The sequence below is a fragment of the Pyxicephalus adspersus genome, chromosome 5 (assembly GCF_032062135.1).
Source record: "Pyxicephalus adspersus chromosome 5, UCB_Pads_2.0, whole genome shotgun sequence".
NCBI lineage: Eukaryota > Metazoa > Chordata > Amphibia > Anura > Pyxicephalidae > Pyxicephalus > Pyxicephalus adspersus.
This window is the reverse complement of record NC_092862.1, coordinates 108103572-108123873: the sequence shown is the minus strand read 5'-3', so window position 1 is coordinate 108123873 and position 20302 is coordinate 108103572. Positions and strand designations below refer to the sequence as shown.

General features: G+C 36.3%; 1 protein-coding gene across 2 annotated transcripts in view; it reads left to right on the top strand.

Moving 5' to 3' along the window:
- RARB (retinoic acid receptor beta) overlaps positions 1 to 20302 on the top strand; it is a 400124-nt gene that overhangs the window by 261501 nt on the left and 118321 nt on the right. Inside the window, exon 1 of one of the 2 annotated variants that reach the window (XM_072412403.1) lies at positions 5750 to 6388. The exons of the other annotated variant lie outside the window; for it this stretch is intronic. Coding sequence (XP_072268504.1) covers positions 6226 to 6388 — 163 coding nt within the window. The 5' untranslated portion in view covers positions 5750 to 6225. Of the gene's footprint in view, positions 1 to 5749; positions 6389 to 20302 lie in introns of those variants that run through there. 2 annotated transcript variants of the gene reach the window in all.

Here is a 20302-nt window from a genome sequence, read left to right as displayed (position 1 = left end):
ACGCGGGACACAATGCAAGACACCCCCGGATGGATCGGACTGCCCTGCAGAATTAAAGGTAAGTGTTTTTTTTTGGCCGGTTTCCAGTTTAGTTTCTCTTAAAGCAAGAATTGTGATTTGGATAGATAGATAGATAGATAGATAGATAGATAGATAGATAGATAGATAGAATATTTGGACAATTTATGCAAGTGTGGGCAGATGTCTTTCTTAGAACCATTTTTGGCCATTTATGGACAACTTAACCATCACACAGCTGGCACAAACAGTAAAAACAAAATAAATGAATGAGATGAGAAATGTAAAAGTTTAAATATAAAAACAGCAATGTTGGTCATATGTACAACAGAAATCTGATAATTCACAATTCTGTGTAGATCAGCATGGACAGCAGTAATAACGAACAGTGCTTAAAGTTGAAAGATGCTACAAAAGCAGCAGTCATTTTCAAAGTTAAGTGTTGGAAAATGGCTCTCTGAAGTGGCAGGCACTATTTTAAAGAGTACATCCATTCCATGCTGTAGAAGCAAGTAAAAAAAATATGTCTTTCATCGATGCCTCAACAGTGGGCTCTTGTGCTGTAGGAGACTGCAGGAGGGGGTGATTGGGGATACAAGCACACAACAAGACTCACCCCATAGGCGAACTGTGCTGTGATATTAGCACCAAAGCTGCTGCCGGCCTGCCCTTGATTGTTTGCCATCTTATTGTTCTAATAAAGAAAAAGCACTGAGCTCTGATTAAATTTGGCATATGTGACTTCTCACCCCTGCCTGCCCCTTTATCAGGACAGAACTGTGGATTAATGGTTATCTGCAAACATTGTACCACACTAGATGTGAATGCTGCTGTGTGAAATCAAAGGACTACATGGAAATAGCTTGTGATAAATAGAAAAGATACATCATTCCTGAGTTTTAAATGACTAACAATAACAGCGATCTGTAAACTGCAGATGGTAAATCTTAGGAGAAAAAAAAAGGGAAAAGAAATAGAGAAATTCGTGAGTTACTTGGAATGGAATTTCATAAAACACATAATAGGTAATATTACACAGAACAATGCAAACATGTGAAAAGACACAAAAAGAAGGGGCAGAATTTTTTTAGCAGCTAAATCATTTGTTTGTAAATGTAAAACTAATCTTTAAATGTTTTAATAATTAGCTGCATTTAAATCCAAATGTAGCAGTCCAGCCTGAAGATTTCTTTCACAAGTCTGGGTGAAGGGAAATGCCAAACCACTTATTAAATCCTTTAAATATTCCATTTAAATTTAGAGAAAACAGAGGCATGAATTAAATATTTTTAACATTATTTCAGTCATTTTTTGAGGACGGATTGAACAGTAATTGATGACACATTCTGGAAAAGTATATACATTTTTATGTAGTTATAACGTGTGGTATAACAGACAATTTATTATTTTACCTTTATCATTTTTCAGCATGTACAAAATCCATTTACTGTTTTTTATATTAATGATTAAGTGAAATTAAACTTCTGGGAGTCATTTAGAAAGAATTAAATTGGTAATGTTGCTTTGGTTATAAAGGATCAAAATTTTAACTAAGTCCTAGTTAATTCTAAATTATTATAGATAGGCGGTATAGGAGTGTGTGAGATTATACACTGAGATGTGTTTTGTAACATGCAAGTCTAGTATTTCTTCTAATATGAACATCCATATAATGTCCATATAATCTACTCTACCTTACTTTAAGATATACATTGTATTGTGTTTTGCACACACCTCGGTCACTTTATTTTAGCAGATGGCATACACAGAAACCTTTTCAGTAACCTTAGGCTTAGTCTACATGGACTGTGTTAAACCTGAGCATTTAAACACCCAATGTTTGATGGGCTATAAAGTAAACACATGCTGCAGTGTTTGGAAAGAGTTAAAATGCCCAAAAATGTCTTCTAAACAACCAAATAAGCTCAAAAATACTCCAAATGTCCCATTAATATTTTGGAGACATTTTCCTACATTCTATCCCTTCTTTGCCACATATCCTAGTTTAAAATGTTGGTATAAATGCTTTAAAATGCATAAAAAATGCTGTATGAGCTATTTTAGGCTTTTAAAAGTCAGTGTGGACTTAAACTAAACTTACTGTGAACACAAAATCATCATCATGATATTTGTTGTTCATGGTGCAGTAGTGGCAAAAATAATTCTCCCCTTAGCACTGTGTTGTCACCCTCTTGCAGGCTCCCATGGTGGCCATGCACAGGGTGCCATGTAACATTCATTCATTCCTTGCAATGCAGTCCTTACTGTTGATCAATAAAAAGGGAGGATTAGAAGTAGGCTCATACAGTAAAAAGAATGCCTTTTGGTTTAAAAGGGAGCTCCTGTAAAGTAGCATGGAGGATGTAATTCCCAGGTGCTGTGGGTGACATCTGTGGAAACGTGTGTATGAATACTGGACAGCATATTACTGCCCAAAGTACTGAAAACAAAAAAACATGGTCAAGGTAAGTGCAGAAATAATATAATCTCACCTATAAAATAACCTCTGCTAGAGCTAGTTCTTGAATTAGGACACCAGCCATGCCAGCCCCGTTGTGGAGATTTCCCTTCATTTTCTATCACGGTGACAACATTGTCATTACTGTAATGCAGGGGTGTCAAACTCAAATACACAGTGGGCCAAAATTAAAAACTTAGACAAAGTCGTGGGCCAAACTTGAAGTTTATTGAAAAAAATTAAAGAAGTTTTTCCTTCCCATTAGACATAAAACCTTTTCATATGGAAACAAAGAGGTTTTGCTTAACATTCAATCTGGACCAAGCCTATAATAGAGAAATAGCACCGCTACTACAATTCCCTGCGTCTATAAAACAGTCCAATGCAGGGCCACGGATAGGCAGAGAGGCGTCTGGTCTATAGACATGAGTGATGCTGGGAATTGTAGTAGCTGCGCTATTTCAATGCAGCAGCGGGCCAGCTCCAATTCATATTAAGAATTTCATTTGGGGGCCAAAAACATTCCTTTGGGGGGCCAAATTGTGACACATCTGCTGTAATGCATCAGCTTCAGCCATTTCTAAGTTACTGACCAAATACAAGTACACCTGGGTGCAGTTTTTTTTTGGGGGGGTGATAAACTGAGCAAATATTCAGTGACAGCCAGGAAACTAGTTCTAATAGTTATCAGTGGTAACAGCATGGCATATATTTGGTACTGGTTTCCCTTAGAACTCATTTATGCCCCTTGCCAGTGGTATTTTTTAGATGTGGCGGGCTATTAAGCCAGTGCTACAGATATGCCCATGCTGGTCTGTCCCTGATAGTCCCTGTGAACTGAGAGGACTCCACCACTGAAGAACCAATAGAAAATGTCCCTCCTTCTGTCCACATAAAAACCAAAGGCCAAACACTGAAGCTTAATGGCAGCAACCAGTTAGTGGGGGAATAGGAGAACCCAGAACCCAAAGGCTAAATTACACAGATAATTAAAAATCCTTAATGATGAATGTTTAACCCCCTCTTGGTGATTACTTTTTAGTAAACTGACTTTATTATGTGTTTCAGTGAAAATGATTGCCAGCAAATCGCTCAGTAGCATGAGATTAAAGACGCAAATCAGTGCATGAGTTTTAGTGTATGAACATGTGTTGTGGCTCACATTAAGGCAGCCTATCCATTTAGCTGCCAATGCACAACACAACAATAAATTGGATACACACCATTTTTCCATCTTTACTGTTATTGAGGTAGTGCTTTGCATTGGCATTAAAATAAATGGTACCACAGTATATGCAATAATGCAACCTATAGATCTGAATGGATGCCTAAAAGTCAAGAGCAAAGGGGTGGTAAGACCCCCACCTACTAGATTGTAAGCTCTTCGGGGCAGGGTCCTCTCCTCCAGTGTCACTGTCTGTATTTGTTTGTCATTTGCAACCCCTTTTAAATGTACAGCGCTACATAATATGTTGGCGCTATAAAAATCCTGTTTATTATTATTAATAATAATAATAATAATATTAATATTAGGACATTCGCCCAACATTGAACCCTCATTCCTATTTCCAAGGCTTCCAGATAATCCTTTTTTTTATTACCTACACATGAATAATACTGTTCTGTAGCTCATGACGAGTCCAGGTAACTTCTTGTGCTCAACCCTGGCCTCTCATTTTTTTTTATCTTGAAGGATAGAGCTATGAACATGCTGATTGATAAATAAATAGCTGCAATAGTCTCGGACAAACCTAGCATGTGCACAGCTGTCCTCTTCACCTATGCCTCCTGGCAGATCAATGAATGACTAAGCAGGGATGAAGGAGGACACAGCGGGGAGCCATTTGCTTGTCCTCCCCTCCCCACAGAACTGAACAGCATTGTGTGTACACAGCTCCTTCTTTCTCCTGTCACTGAATTCACTCTTACAACAGAAATCTAATTGAATAACAGTTAACACTTATGCTGGTTCAGTGGCAGCAGGATCCCAGATTTAAATCATGGCCAGGAATTTAGCTGCATTAAATTTGTGTGTTCTCCCCATGTTGGCATGTTTCTTCCCACATCCCAAAAATATTTGGTTACATTAATTGGCTTTCACCAAAATTGACATATGACTATGGTAGGGACATTGGATTGTGAGGCCCTTTGGGCGACAGCTCGATATGACTGGAGTTTGTAAAGTTTTATTATTATTATGTATATATATCTTATCTATCTTTATATCTATATATAAACGAGTTCTTCCAACCACTGGAATGTATTAGATTCCTTCCATACAATGGTCACCTGTTTATTATTATTATTAATATTAATAATAATAAACAGTATATAGTGCCAACAAAATAGTTTGTTAATGAAAAATGGGGAGTTGTTATTATTGTTTTGGATGTTTATAGTGCCAGAATAATAAATTATATACATATATATATATATGAATGTATTATTAAAATTTCATTTTATATATATATATATATATATATATATGTATATGTATGTATTATTATTATGTAATATGTATGTATTATGTTGGCACTATACAAATCCAAAATAATAACAACTCCCCATTATTCATTACCAAACTATTTTGTTGACACTATATAAATACTGTTTATTATTATTAATATTACTATGAATAATAATAATAACATGTGACCATTGTATGGAAGGAATGGAATACATTCCAGTGGTTGGAAGAAGCCGTCAGCACCTAGCCATTGTCAGCCTGTGCATTGGAATCCTGAGACTGGATCGCCAGATCCTATGCGACGCTTGTTTGCAAAATGTTTAACTCCTTCTCCATAACTACTTTATTCAGAATCAATATCCTGCAAACAAAGCATCAGCCAGCAAAGATACACAACATACATAACAAGCCTTTCCAATCCCATGTAAAATGTGAAGAAAAGAAGCTAAATAAAAATCAGATCCACTGGAAACTGTTTTTGTGTTGCTCAGAGCACACAATGCAAGCAGGCTAAACCTCCTGACAGGTCAGGATTGACACATGAAGCCAGGGTGCAGGTTTTCCTGTTATCTTCCTGCTCACAAATGTGGATCCAAGAAGAAGAAGAAGCCATGATAAAGCTGATGATTTAGCAAGCAGTGTATGAGTCTGCCTGTGCTGCTGCTAGTCTTTAAGCTGTGTGAGAATCCTGGGAGTTGGTGATGTCAGACTGGTTTGGGTCATTTGAAGGTTAGCAGCCTGGGAAGGGTTCATGGAGAGTTCACTCGCATATATTAGGCAATCCAATCTTTCATTCTGGGTGACACAAGTAGTAGGAAGTGAGCTGTTCAAAAGCAGAAGGATCTATTCGCAGGAGAAGGGGGGAAAGCGATTGCTAGATGGAATAAATGTCCTTATTTCTGCAGACTTTCAGCTCACTTGCAGGCAGAGAGCTGGCACAACGAACGAAGCGGTACAGCAGCCTGCAAGCACCATCAGCAATGTAGAGAAGCTTTAGCTGACAGCTTGGATTTCTTCATCCCCCCTCCTCTCCTTTCTCAGCTGGAATGGCTGGGAAGCTTGGAAAATAGTAAATGATCATTTGGATCAATTACAGGCTTTTAGCTGTGTTGTCTGTCATAATTCATGATTCTGCTCTGGGAAATAGACCAACAGCCTACGTGCCAAAAACAGAAAAAAAAGGGGGCAGAGTTTGATGGAGTTGGGTGTACTTTTACATGCCACTTCCCTGTGCACCTAAAGGAAAAGCACTTTTCCAGGCATCTGGTATAGGGGGGGAATCATGTTTGACTGTATGGATGTTCTAGCAGTCAGCCCTGGGCAAATGCTGGATTTCTACACTGCAAGCCCATCTTCTTGTATGCTCCAGGAAAAAGCTCTCAAAGCATGTTTCAGCGGATTGGGACAGACAGAATGGCAGCACCAGCACCGGCACAGTGCTCAATGTAGGTCCATTACCAGCCTGGCTCCATCCATTCCCACTGCATGCCATACAAACACCAAAATGACAGCTCACAACATGCACCCATGACAAGTACACCCAAATATTCCCTGTACAAGATCATAGACCTTTATTGGACCCAGCCACCTAGGTTCTGTTTTGCTTACTAGACTTTTGTTTTAGTTTTAGATACAACAATTTATATTTATGTGTCAATATTGACTTTGGCTTTATTACATTCCACTAAATATTATGATTCATGCATCTGATATAAAACTTATAAATATCAACACTTTATTTATTAGGTATATTTTACCATTTTGGTTACTTTTTAATGCATTTTATACAGTGGCAGAAGATGTTTTATACACTTAGCATATCAGAGGTGTGTTTGATTTATTTAGATTAGTTGTAGTTTTAGATAAGAAGCAAGTGTAGGTTACACTGTAAAAGTGTGTTGTGTGTGTTTATTGTATAAATTGATTTATCGATAGTTGTAGTTACAGATAAGGAGTTTAGGTTACACACCCAGCATTTCCCAAGTGTGATGTGTTTGTATTGTATAGATTGATTTATTATTCTTAATTGTAGTTATAGATAAGGAGACATTCTTTGTTTCACACCTAGAATTTAAAATGTGTCGTGTTTTTATCGTAAAGATTGATTTATTATTGTTATTGTAGTTATAGATAAGGAGACATTCTATGTTTCACACCTAGAATGTGAAATGTGTTGTGTTTTTATTTTATATATTGATTTATTATTGGTATTGTAGGTATAGATAAGTAGACATTCTGTGTTACACACCTAGAATGTGAAATGTGTTGTGTTTTTATTTTATAGATTGATTTATTATTGTTATTGTAGTTATAGATAAGGAGACATTCTATGTTTCACACCTAGAATGTGAAATGTGTTGTGTTTTTATTTTATAGATTGATTTATTATTAATAATTATGGATATAGATGACAGTGCTGTCCATGCTTACACACCTAGTATTTTCAAAGTGCATTCTGTTTTTATTGTATAAGTTGATTTATTATTGATAGTGTTAGTTGCAGATGACAGTGTTGTTTGCTTTTACACACCTAGCATTTTAAAAGTGTATTCTGTTTTTATTGTGTAGGTTGATTTATTATTGTTACTTGAAATTATTGATAAGAAAATGGCACTGTTTATTTTTTTTTACACCTAGCATTTAAAATGTGTGTTGTGTTTTTTGGTATAGGTTGATTTTTTTCGTTGTAGTTGTTGTTGTTATAAGTAGGAAGACATTGGCAGTGTGCTTACATACCAATTATTTAAAAGTGTGCTGTTTTTATTGTTTAAGCTGATTTATTAGTTTTAGTTGTAGTTATTGATAGTCAGACAGTGACAGTCTATATTTACACACCTATTATTTTAAAAGTGTGTTGTGTTTTTGTTGTAAATTTTTTATTAGTATTAGTTATAAATAGGAAGATAGCGCATGTTTACATGCAAACCTTTTTTGTATATGTTGATCTAATACTATTAGTTATAGTTATAAAAAAGAAGATGGTGACAATCAATGTTTTGCACACCTAGCATATTAGAAATGTTCTGTTTTTATCATATAGGCGTTTTATTAGTATTAATTGCTGTTATAGATAAAATGTCAGTGCAGTCTGTTACACACTTAGAATATTACAACTGTGTTGTTTTTTTTGTTATTATTCTAAGTTGTAGTTGTACAAAAAGAGCCAGTGCAGTCTATGTTTTGCACACTCAGCATGTTAAAAGTGTGTTCGGTTTATTATTATAAGTTGTAATTATAGCTAAAAGGCCAATGCAGTCTATGTTTTGCACACCTAAGCTATTAGAAGTGTTCTGTTTTATTGTATAGGTTAATTTATTATTAGTTGTAGTTAAAGGTAAAAAGACCATAGCAGTGAATGTTATACACACCTGGCTATTTGTTTGTGTTGTGTTTTTATTGTAAAGGGTATTTATTAGTATTGGTTGTAGTTAGAGATAAGAAGACAGTGGCAGTCTATGTTTGTTACACCTATCCTATTAGAAGTATGTTCTGCTTTTATCATTCTTTTAAATATATATCCATACCTGTGAGTGAAAGAACATTTTATTTACATTTATGTAACATAGTTCACTCATTTTAAATAAGAAATGCTAACAGTTGGAGAAAGAAGTGTTTTTATTTAAAAAAAAAACAGCTAAAAAATGTTTATTTTGTTTTGCTTGTATATTTCATGCTTGATGGTAATGAAAGGATAACAAGTGAACTATATTTGCCTTTACTACTGTTGGCTATTTGCAAGCCATAATTCTTGAGTGTGACCTTAGCACCTTTAAATTTGCTTTGCCCTGACTTTAAAAGTTTCTGCTTTGCTAAATAACCCCGGCTGCTGGACACTTCCAGTGTTCAGCCATCAATTACAAGCATGCCCCAAGATACAGTCAGTGGTTTTACATCTACAGTAGGAGGTTTGTGAAGGAGGAGAAGCCTTATGCTTGTGGTTTGCAAAGTGCCGTTATCTGATCATGACATGGTGCTGGGGAGCACATACATTGTAAACAGTAGTAAGGCTTTAGCACCCTGGCTTCCAGTTTTTGAGAAATGCCCAAAGGCCCTAGAACTGCACAAGCCATTCACCGCTCTTAAAAAAAGAGCCTGCAGGATGCTGCTTTGCTGTGACACTGATTTAGATAAATTGTCAGGCTGTTTATCACAGTGGTTTTAACACAGTGTTCGACACCTCGGCTGTGGATTGCTCCTTCAATTATGTTGTTTCCTTTTTTTTTCCTTTCTGTTTTATGAGCACTCTGTGTTCTGTACCCCTAAATGAAATTGTGTTCCTCTCCTGTAAATGTGCGATCATAAAACAAAATTGTGACTCTAAGCGCCCACCATAGCATATTTCTCCTACTTGCAATTAACAATGGCAACATGGTTCCCACATGTCTGCAATCCTTTTTCTTTGATTAGAATCAAATAGCAAAAACAACAAAAAAATCTGTAATATATGTTACTCTTTGCCAAAGATAACATGAGCCATCATTTCTATTAGATTATAGGAAGTCTTAAAAAACCGGTATGTTTGTACTCTTCCATATAATACGTTTTAGGGTAGAATGTTTTCTTGTGCTGGTCATTCAAAGGACACTCGTTCGCTATGTTTGTGTTTTATACTTTTTAATCTTAAAGGATGTTGGCGCGTTGGGCTTTAATCAAGGTAAACATGAAATGTGTTTATATAAACAGTGAAAGTATTGAGCATATCAGTCGTCCTCATGACATCAGGAAGCTAAATGATAGCATAGGATATTGTTTCCTTTCAGACTTTTGTAAAGTTGCCTTCAGAAGCTTTGGAATGTCTGCAAAGCCTATTGCCCTCTGATTATGTTATCAAACTACCTATTTTTAATGTGTGATTGCATTTCAATGTGTGTGCTGCCTCCTCCTCCACACCACTCCCTTGCTGTTTTATAAATCTGGCCTCTACATAAATTATTTTCTAGTGCTTTCGTGAAAGAGAGTATATAAACAGACTTTTTTCAGGGAAATTTGGCTTGTGCAATTGTTTTGGACCCTGTCCAAGCATTAAATCCATGGCAAAAGAAAAAGGCACACAAAACTCAGTTTAAAAGGCGTTAACCCACTCATATCGCGCTTTTTATTTCTTTTGCACATATAGAGCCATTTACAAATATTATGCAGATGTCTGTTTTGTATAAATAAACTTTTACACAGCACACTTTGATGTGTGATCTTTAAAACATTTACACTTCTAGATATTATATATTTAATATTGGGAGAATTGTGTCATTTAGGTGCTTTATTTTAACAATAATTAGGGCTCGCAGAAATGGTCGTAAGGGTAAAAATTTTAAACAAGAGAAAATATAAATCTGCTGTGTGTAATATTATTTTAGATGTACCCGTTGTTTTAAAGTCATAGCTTTGTGATATGTTTATATGGGAATGAAAATAATTCATTAGTTATCCCCATATGTGGTATGCTTTTTTTTGCTTGTACCCAGGCTTATAGATAAAACAAAAATATGTTGTGTTTCATTCGGTCTTATATTAGTAATTCTACAGAGCTTTTTTTAAAAAATAATCTATTTCTGCATGTGCCTTGCAGGTCTGGTGTAAACATTATCATGGCATTTTTAAAGAATACAATAATCTTGTTAGGCTGTTCTCTTAGTATGGTTTTCTAATTACCCCGGGATAGTTTGGACTGGTGTTTTAGTTGTATAGGTAGGACATAGGAACCTATTCTTTTTCCTGTAGTGAAAAATTGACATATTTATTTTATAGCACAGAGTCTTTAAAAGTTATGGTGAATTCAAAATGCACAGCTCTTGTAGGAGCACGGTGGAATTTAAAGTAAACTTTTACTATGGATGCTGGGCTTTTAAGAGGTGTTTTTACACTCACCCTGTTATCCTTTATATTCTTTTATTATGCCGTGAAGCAGAGATTTATACCTGTAGTTATTTTTTGTTGCAGAAAATAATGGTTAGAAATTTTTTTGCTCACTAATGCTACAGCTGTGGTAGCTATCGATCATACGATTTTTTTGTGTGTTAACTTTGGGCTGATAGCTTTTAAAAATATGGGAAGGGTTGTTGTTTTTTTTTTTTTCTTCGGTATATAATGTAATGGACATTGTGTTTATTATAAATAACAGCAGAAACGTACGTTTGAATCTCCAGATACTACAGATTGTAAAAACATTTGCAACCTCCATTATTAATTTGCCTTCCCCACCCACTGTATTGATTTTGAGTAAGGTCAGAAATATGGGGAGAAAAACCCTTCCAGACCTTAAATGAACTGGGATTCTTTGTATGCTAAATTTGGTTTTAAGCATGTAGAAACACAGTGAGCACAATTGCAATTCTTTGTTTAAAAGTGTTTTATATAAGCAAGTATATGCAATACATTGCTCATATTAGATATATTTGCATGTTTTGGTAGCCAGTGTGTGTCGTAAACCAATAACCCTGGATAAAATGCTGTTGGTCTTGCCCAGAGATACAAAGAAATATATGATACTTATATTTTATATATTTAAAACCAGTTATGGATCAGGAAATCTGCATCCCTAATGCGATAAATACCTATTACGCCAAGAAAGCCAACATCAAACAGCTTAAGGCGTACAAATCTTGCGAGGCTGTATATTGCGTATAGATCGCAATATTAAATTATGTAGTATAACAGTGCCTTTGAAACTGCGTATTTATGCTGTGTATAATCTTCTTTTTTTTTTTTACTAAAGAAATAACACAAAATAACAAAAAAGCAATAACTACAGAGAAGTGTTATTTTTTTAAGCATACTATAGTCCCCTGAGTTAAACTTGGTGATATAGAGAGTTAAAGTCATGTTTATAGGGATACAATGGCTAACTAGAGGCAACTTGTGTAAATCACCTTTTTTCTAAAATAAGGTATCTGTTCTGATGGAATCAGATGGAAGCTTTAGAGATGGATTTTTTAAAAGTACATTAGGCATTAAGAGATAGGTAGGTAAACGTAAATTATTTGTACCTTATGCCTGTATAATGACAAGTTTAAAGTGAATCATTTTCAGTATTTCAATATACTGGTTTATGAATAAGACATAAACATGCTGTGCTCTCAATAGGAACACAGCACATTGTGTATGTATATATATATATATATATATATATATAAATTGACTGTACTACATACAGCAAAGTTACTTATAAAAAGTGGTAATCTGTAAAAAAATTATTTTAGAGACATTTGGGCCACAAGAGCAGGCAATTGCCAGTCTGGTGTATTTGCAGCATTAGGTTATTATCACAGCATAGTATACACCCTTCAAACATTGGGGCGTGTTACCTAAAATATATACATGCAGCTTGATCACTTTTTTTGCAGTATTAGCATTTCTGCACATATTTAAGTTTTTATAAGCTGCATCCTATAAAAAAACATAGTTTTCTGTTATCAATGTTGTAGAAAAAAAGCATCAAATAAGATTTAAAACTCAGTGAATTCAATTAAAATATGTAAATTAGCTATGTAAATATTACTTTTTTGGGGTTTAAGTGAATGGAATTGATAAGGGGTGGTATTCAATAAGAGAAACTTTGCTAACCCGCGTATATTTGCCATATATATTGCCAATAATATTCTTTACTTACAACTGCCAGCTTTGAATTTGGCAAGATTTATTCTAAAGGTTTTAACTACATTGAATGCTTTAAGGTTTTCTTTAAATGGTGATATGTAGCTCTGTAGTATTCTAGTTCATTGGGGTTTTGTAAGTATGGTAAAGAATTTGCTTCTTCCACCTGGGATGAGCTGTGATATTAGCAAATCTGGAGGCTGTTACTTTTTCTTCTTAATAGCTACATGATTTGACCTTCAGGATATATATGCCTTACAAAAGATAAGGACTTTCAAAATTTGCTTGTGCTGCATTTACTTCTGTCCCATTTAACATATTAGTCCTCCCTCTCAAGGATCTTTGGGTCCTGCATCAAAACAGCGTTTTACGGCAATCGCTTGTCAAATTAAACCATTAAAACTGCAAGCCGAATCACCTTTATTTTTTTCATCAAAGTCTGCACTTGTGAAAAGCCGCTTTTCTGTAGGCCATTGCAGGCTTCAAAAGACTAGAGCCTGGACTGCTACAAAGCTCCAGGCTATAATTAACTGAAATGGAAATGAATAAGAGTGAAAATTTAGTTCCTGATGTTTTAATCTAGATCTGCATTTCCATGGGTTACAGAAGAGACTTCTTAAAGGGAAAGATAATTATTTAATAATTTGTCAGATCGGGATGGCTTTAATTGCAAGAAGTATGATTTCATTTGTGTCTTTGTCCTTTTGCAGATTAAAGGAAATAAGAGTACGGTTAATGTTTTGGGGGGGTCTGTTGTGATTATCAAAGTTTTCTTGACCTGTGCATATGTTGATGTTGTCCAAAACCACATTACAAATTATAGGCAGAAGAAGTAGTCAGCTGCCTCTATGGGTAGAGAAAGTAGGCACTATCACTTATACAAAGTATGGATGGAAGCATTTGGCATACCACAGCATCAGTGTGATAGAAGGTAGCCACCTCCTATACATCGTATTAGTTAACGGAATAGGCATTGACTGATATACAGTATGGGGGCAATGGCTGGTAGATGACTTTAATACACATCATTAGGAGGAGTAGACCGCTACTTCTCCAACATGATATGGCTAAAACAGCAGGCAGTAACCTTTCATAAACATATTGGGAAGGTGTACTATTCCATCCCTACTGTATATAAGTGACAGCTGTCATGAATTGTATCAGTGGAATAGTGGCCATCTACGGCTTACAAACATACCGTATATGAAAAACAACTGCTGTCATAGAAGCAGATACACAGTGCAGGTACAAATAGTCATCAACTTCCTCCTATACATGTTCCCTGATTTATTACAGTTCCCCAAGGCTGGATACACTTTCATCAGTGAAGCTGGGTGATCCAGCAAACCTGGAATGGTTCTGGTCCAGGATTGAAAACATTTGCTAAAAAAAAGCTAATGACTTTTAGAAAATCAATTCTGGGTTTCCTGGATTACTCAGCTTCACTGCTGAAAGTGTATCCTCTCCAGCCTTGGAGAACTTTAATAAATCAGGGCCATAGTATCAGTAAAATAATAATAAGTTTCCTTTTATAAACAGCCTGAGCGGAATAGCAGGAAGCCCCCTCCCCCTTAAAACACAGCATGGGTAAAAGGAATCTTCAGCTGCTTCTCCTACAAGGCTAAGTTGGGATGGTGGTAGACAACGACATGGTGAACAGATCTCAGGTGCTCATTTCTCAGGTAGCAAGGAGGAGGTACTGACATTCATTTATCAGTGCTTGTTGAAAAGCTATAGTAAGTAGTTGCTGGTACTTTGCCAAATGTTGCAAAAGGAACATGGGTCATCTGTTGTCCTTCCAAACACTTTCAAAAGCTTGCTAAAGCTGTTGGGAAGGCTACAAAACTCAGGTCTATGGAAGTGGTTAAGCACTACCCCTTCCAGAGAAACTACATGGATCTTCAGCAAAATAACACTACAAACAGATCAGAAAAGGTGGGCAGCTGGGTCTCAAACACAGGCAAGCAGTCAAGAACCAGAAAGGTTCATTATATAAAGCTGTTGCTTCCGTCATGTAGGGTAAAATAGGTCTGTTTAAAATTACGTTAGAGGTCACAGGCCCAAATGTTTGATTTTGCATACTCAGATGGCTGATAGAAGCTTGCAGTTTTGAATCGGGGGACCAGAATAAAAAAGAAAAAGTACTTCAAGTATATATAACCAAAAGTTTATATAATCACGTGTCTATCTACTTTTATTAAAAACAACCCTAACCCATAATTCCCTAGTCTATTAAAAAACCATATAGGCAGCACATAAACTCTACATGAATCTGACAGATAAGATATGTAGACCCTGAAAGATAAGTGTGGAGCAACCTCAATGTGGTCCAAACAATTCCAAAATGTGGAACCTGGCTGCACCAGCTAGTTCCAGCCACAATCATATATCCAATATCTAATCTGCAATCTTAAGCCAAATGTCCATATATTGCTCAGTTATGCACTGATAAATGTATATAAGTATTACCATATGTCCCACAAGTTTGCACAACACAGAAGGTCCTTTCAAGATCTTAGGTATCTAGAAGAATTAGTATCATTACATTGAACAGTGGGATGAAAAGTGGATGTATGATGGCCCATGTGTGTGGTTCTCAGCACTTCTTTTGTACATCATGCGAGTCAGAAGTTCAGCTACAGCGAAAAGCCTCCAGATCAGTCTTACAACTGTGATTAAAACTGATTAAAGTTCACTCTAGGTCAGGAGGCAAGTTGGTTCTTCGTTCTCAAAGGACCTCTTTACCCTGAAGAAGAAAAAAGCGTTGCAGTGTATGATTTATGTAGAAGAGTTAACAATATTTAAGCTTTGTACACACTTGAGTTTATAGTAAGACCCCACAGAATCATAGCCTAGGGTAGAAAAAGATTCTGCAGGTGACACGGTGCCCTTTATTTCATGATATCATTAAATTCTCTCCTGTGTATGAACAGTCATAAAACAGACAAAATAATTTCCATTAACAGTGTCTTCATTGAAATATTGGATGTATATAATTTTATATGGCAGTCTTTTCCTTTATGCTAGATACAATGTTATACAGAAGGAGTGACCAAATTACAATTAGTAGTTTACTTTTATGGAAATAATGAATAGAAGATGAGCTCTGTATTGTGAATTACGTACCTTGTACCCAAATTGTTTTAATAGCTATGGCTCTGATAAGCTATTTAAACTTGTTGGTGCATAACCAGAATTAATAAAACTTAATGTATATGTTTATAGTTTATTAAAAAATTGTGTCATTGCCCTTTAGGTATATCCCCACATTTGTAACACAAGGCTCAACCCCAGGCAAAGCTAAATCTACAACTGAATTACATATAGGATAGCTATTTTATTTGTTAGACCAGGGGGGTCAAACTCAAATACACAGAGGGCCGAAATTAAAAGCTTAGACCAAGTCAGGGGCAAAACTTGAAATTTATTGAAAAAGTTGAGGAAGTTTACTACTTCATCCATAACTAACAAAAACAAACCCCTCTACACACACTTTAGGGTTGAAAAGACTAATTTCTATCTATCTATGCAGGCTGTGTGTTGTTCTTCCTCTCACATCACAAGTTTGTCTGACACTATGCAGTCTCTAATGGATTAAAACAAACACAATACCCCTGGTAGTCAAGCTCCATGTGATCATTGCGTAGGTTTTGTGTCACATGATGGGTGTACAGGAATAATGTCTATGCATTGCATGTATTGAAAATGATGATGTGAGGTGAAAACGCGGACGGGCCAGATGTGGTTCATTTTCGGAATTCTTTGGGGGGGCAAAATAAGGACCTTGAGGGACAGATTTGGCCCGTGGGCCAGAGTATGACGCCCTGTGTTAGAGAATCTGCTGATTTTTGTCTATCCAGATCTGTGATTTACAAAACACTGCCATACAGCACAGTTCAGCCTGGCAAGGCAGGAGACCTTCATTCAGACTGCTTACAGGTGTTGTCCCTCAGCTCTTGTTTTTGTCTCTTTGCTTTCTTGTTCAATATTCTTCTTGCGCTGCAGCACAACTGGCTGGTTCTTTGTGCTGCTTCTGTTGTACAGTTGGTATTAACCAATGCAGGCTACAGTACAAAGTCAAATACAGGAAATTACACTGCTTGGAATAAAACATATATTTATTTTAGAAATCAATTGGTGTGGGAATTAGCCAGCCTCAAATGAAATCAATATTAGTATTTGGTGTTGCCAACCCCAATTGTACAATAGGTATACAAAAGAAAAGAAGACAGAAAGCAGGGGTTTTATCGGCAATAAGTAGTTATATATTGTGAGTAGGTTATATTAAATTCATATAATAATAAAAACATAGGAGATACATATAGTTACAGACGGTTTAGTCCCGGCCTCCCCACAGATAGTGGGGGAGGCACAGAGTAGGTTGGGGACTGATAATCTTTACACTGATGGTTCTAGGATAAGGAGTGCTTGAATATTCGTGATTTAATATGTTGTCCCGACCTGTTTCACCCTTATTGGCTTCTTCAGGGGACTTAGGGATCACAGGAAGTTAGGTTCAATGTGCACTCAACATGTAAATCAAAGAAAGAATGAAGAGGGTCAGAGGTGGTAAGTTCTTGTCCTGTGGAAACATTAAAAGAGGGAAGGAAAAAAATCACCAGACGGTGGTGCTGTATTAGGAGTTCCGCGGGACAGGACAAGAAGTCCCCAACCTACTCTGTGCCTCCCCCACCATCTGTGGGGAGGCCGCGACAAAATAGCCTGTAACTTTATCATATATATATATATATATATATATATATCCTATGCTTTTATTGTATGTTATAGGAATTTAATAGAACCTACTCACAATATATACCTACCTAGAATATTAGCCAAGATCACACCCTTGCCACACCCCCAAAGTATAAATACTTTATTGGCTATATCCACAACAGTTTCACTTTAAGGTGTATAGAAAGCTCAAATTCATCGGTATGGTTTCAAATTCTAATAAACTATAGATACATACTTGACAATCTGTATAATCTATGTGTGCTGCCTTTACTCTGTAGAAAAAATATTCAACTATATGTATTGGGTTAGCAGTTTGTGTTCATAAGTTGTATGCTTTTGGAAGGGGAACAAAAATTAGCCAGAAATGTCCAAAATGGCTTCCAAAAGTTACTGTGGTCCACGAGAAAATTTTGGTGGTCCTCGTCTCTGGTCGGTTCGCCCCCCAGAGGGGTCAGGAGAAGGACCCTGCTGGGGGGGCAAACCGGCCAGAGCCACGGACCATGTTTCCCGTATGGATCACAGGCTCAGGGCCCTGGGCGAGTTGTGTTTCTAGGAGAGTGAGCGGGTTCTAGCATCATGAGTGACACACAGCTCCCCAAGCAGGCGCGCTCTGGAGTCCGTAAATTTGGTGGTCCATGAGCTCCAAAAGTTGGCGACCACTGGTCAATATGACGGCTGTCTGGTGTAGATCGATGGCATTAATAGACAAGAAAATGATCACATGCCTATTTTATATAGAACACGATTGTCCTTATACAAATAAGTATGGCAATATTCGGACATAATTACTTTCAAAAGCAGGAACATTTCATGTTTGTATTTTGAAGGGCATATAACACTAATTGAAGTTATTGACTTTAAATTTCCCAGCCATTACAAGTAACCTGAAAGACAGACAGAATAAAGAGCAGTAATCCATGGAGTTCTCCAAGTGCTTCATGTTTGTCTGCAGTGCTTAACATGATCAATATTAACTGCTCCATTGAAACTAACTGCTGTATCAAATAACAGTAAATCAAAGGAATGTGCTTACAGATTATTTATTGAAAGGTTTAATTGTTCGCTGGGGCCCTGCTTATCTGTGCAAACAACAGACATGCCTGTCTCTCAACTGTATAAACACCTTTCTGTTTGGGGTGTGCCATGTTCTCTTCTGTCCCCTGACAACAATGCAAAAGCTAATCATGCTTTTGGCTTTTTAGAATAAAAGAATAATTAATTTTATCTTTTTGAGAAATGGGTTTCCTTTTGAAACACATTAGCAGAGTTTACATCCCAAGCTATTTTTAGTTGAGGTTAAAAACCCATGACAGTTTTTTGTATCTCAATTGCCCATTTGGAAGATTTTCCCTTTCCTACTACTCCTTAAACGTAAGACGTCAGCTGGGGTGCCATTCAGATGTTCTAATGATCCTCTTAACCATCTATAAACTTATTGTTTTGGCTTTACATATACTTTTTGTTTACAATTTTTTACACATTGCATATTTTACAGTCCATGGCCCCGAAGCAGCTCAATGATTAATATCCCTAACACACTATAGTTCCAGTTTGGTAAGGCACCACATAATATACTAGTAGTAGACCTTGGAGGAAACTCCAGCAAACATGGCAGTAATATGCAATCATTATGCAAATAATGTCCTTATGGGTATTTAAACCAATGACCCATCTAGGACAAGAATAACGACCACCATGCTACCCCATTGATATAAACTTAAACCTAAACTTTGCCTTTTAAGTAGTTAAAGGGTATATCAATCTATAACCTAGATTTCTTCTCAAACCCTGGTCTTTTCTCTATTTTCTTCCTGTAATAGGAAACAGCTTTTAATAATCCCTATACCATCATCACCGGGGTATCAGAAATCAAGGGGGGCTGTACAATAATCATCACCTGTTAACATAGGTATATGCCCAAGAACTGCACCCCCAATAGCCCCTTTCCTGCACTCAAAGTGGGGGTAAAATCTTCCAGGTCCATGTGTTTTCAAAAGCAGTGATTATCTAATTGCTGAATGTCATACTCACTGCTTTTTACAGTGACCCCTTGGATATTTTAGTGATTTTTAAGCCTGATTGATTGGCCAATACTTGTCCTAGTTTTTAACAGCAAAGTATGAACTGATATCGCAAACTTTATAGTGATTTTTGAGCATTATAATATATTGGGCCTGATTTATTAAAACTCTCCAAGGCTGAGGGGAAAATACAAATATCAGTGAAGCTGGGCAATCCAGCAAACCTGGAATAGATTTCTTAAGTCATTTGCGGTTTGTTAGCAAATGTTTTCAATCCTGAACCAGATCCATTCCAGGTTTGCTGGATCACCCAGCTTCATTGATAAAAGTGTATCTTTCCCACCCTTGGAGAGCTTTTATAAATCAGGCCCATTGTATGAAGTCGAGTGTATATATGCTAAATACACAGAAAATATTGATAAATCAAGGCTAATATAGGGATCACTATCCTTTTCCCCATAAACCTAGACAGAAGTATCCACTAAATTCAGTCCTTGCTCCTCTATAGCAAAGTATTGGGGGTAAAATGTAAAGTTGACTATATTATATTCAGTTGACTTAGTACACATTGTCCTTAAAATACTTGTTTCCTGGTAATATTCAGGATGAGAAATACTGTCCTTGTTTGAATTATTGGAAGTAACAAAATGCTGAAAATTAAATGTGCTTTTCATTTAGTTGCATAAATTTCTAGAGACCTTCACTGCAAAGTGCAGATATTTGCTCATATTTACCACTAACATATAGGCAAATTACACCTTAGTAAAGCATATTGGTGGTGTAATGACAACACTCAGGAAAGAACAAGAATGATCAGTGTAAATGGACAGAAAATATATTTAATAATATAACAGCAGGTAGCTAGGGAAATGATGTGTGGTGTAATAGAAGTGACTTTCATGAATATTATTAGCGCTCTCAAGCAACATTCACATGTGGGCAGAACTCCGTCTTGGAACAACCAGCAAAGCTCTCTAGTAGAGTGCTGCATGGTTGTTTATGAATATACAG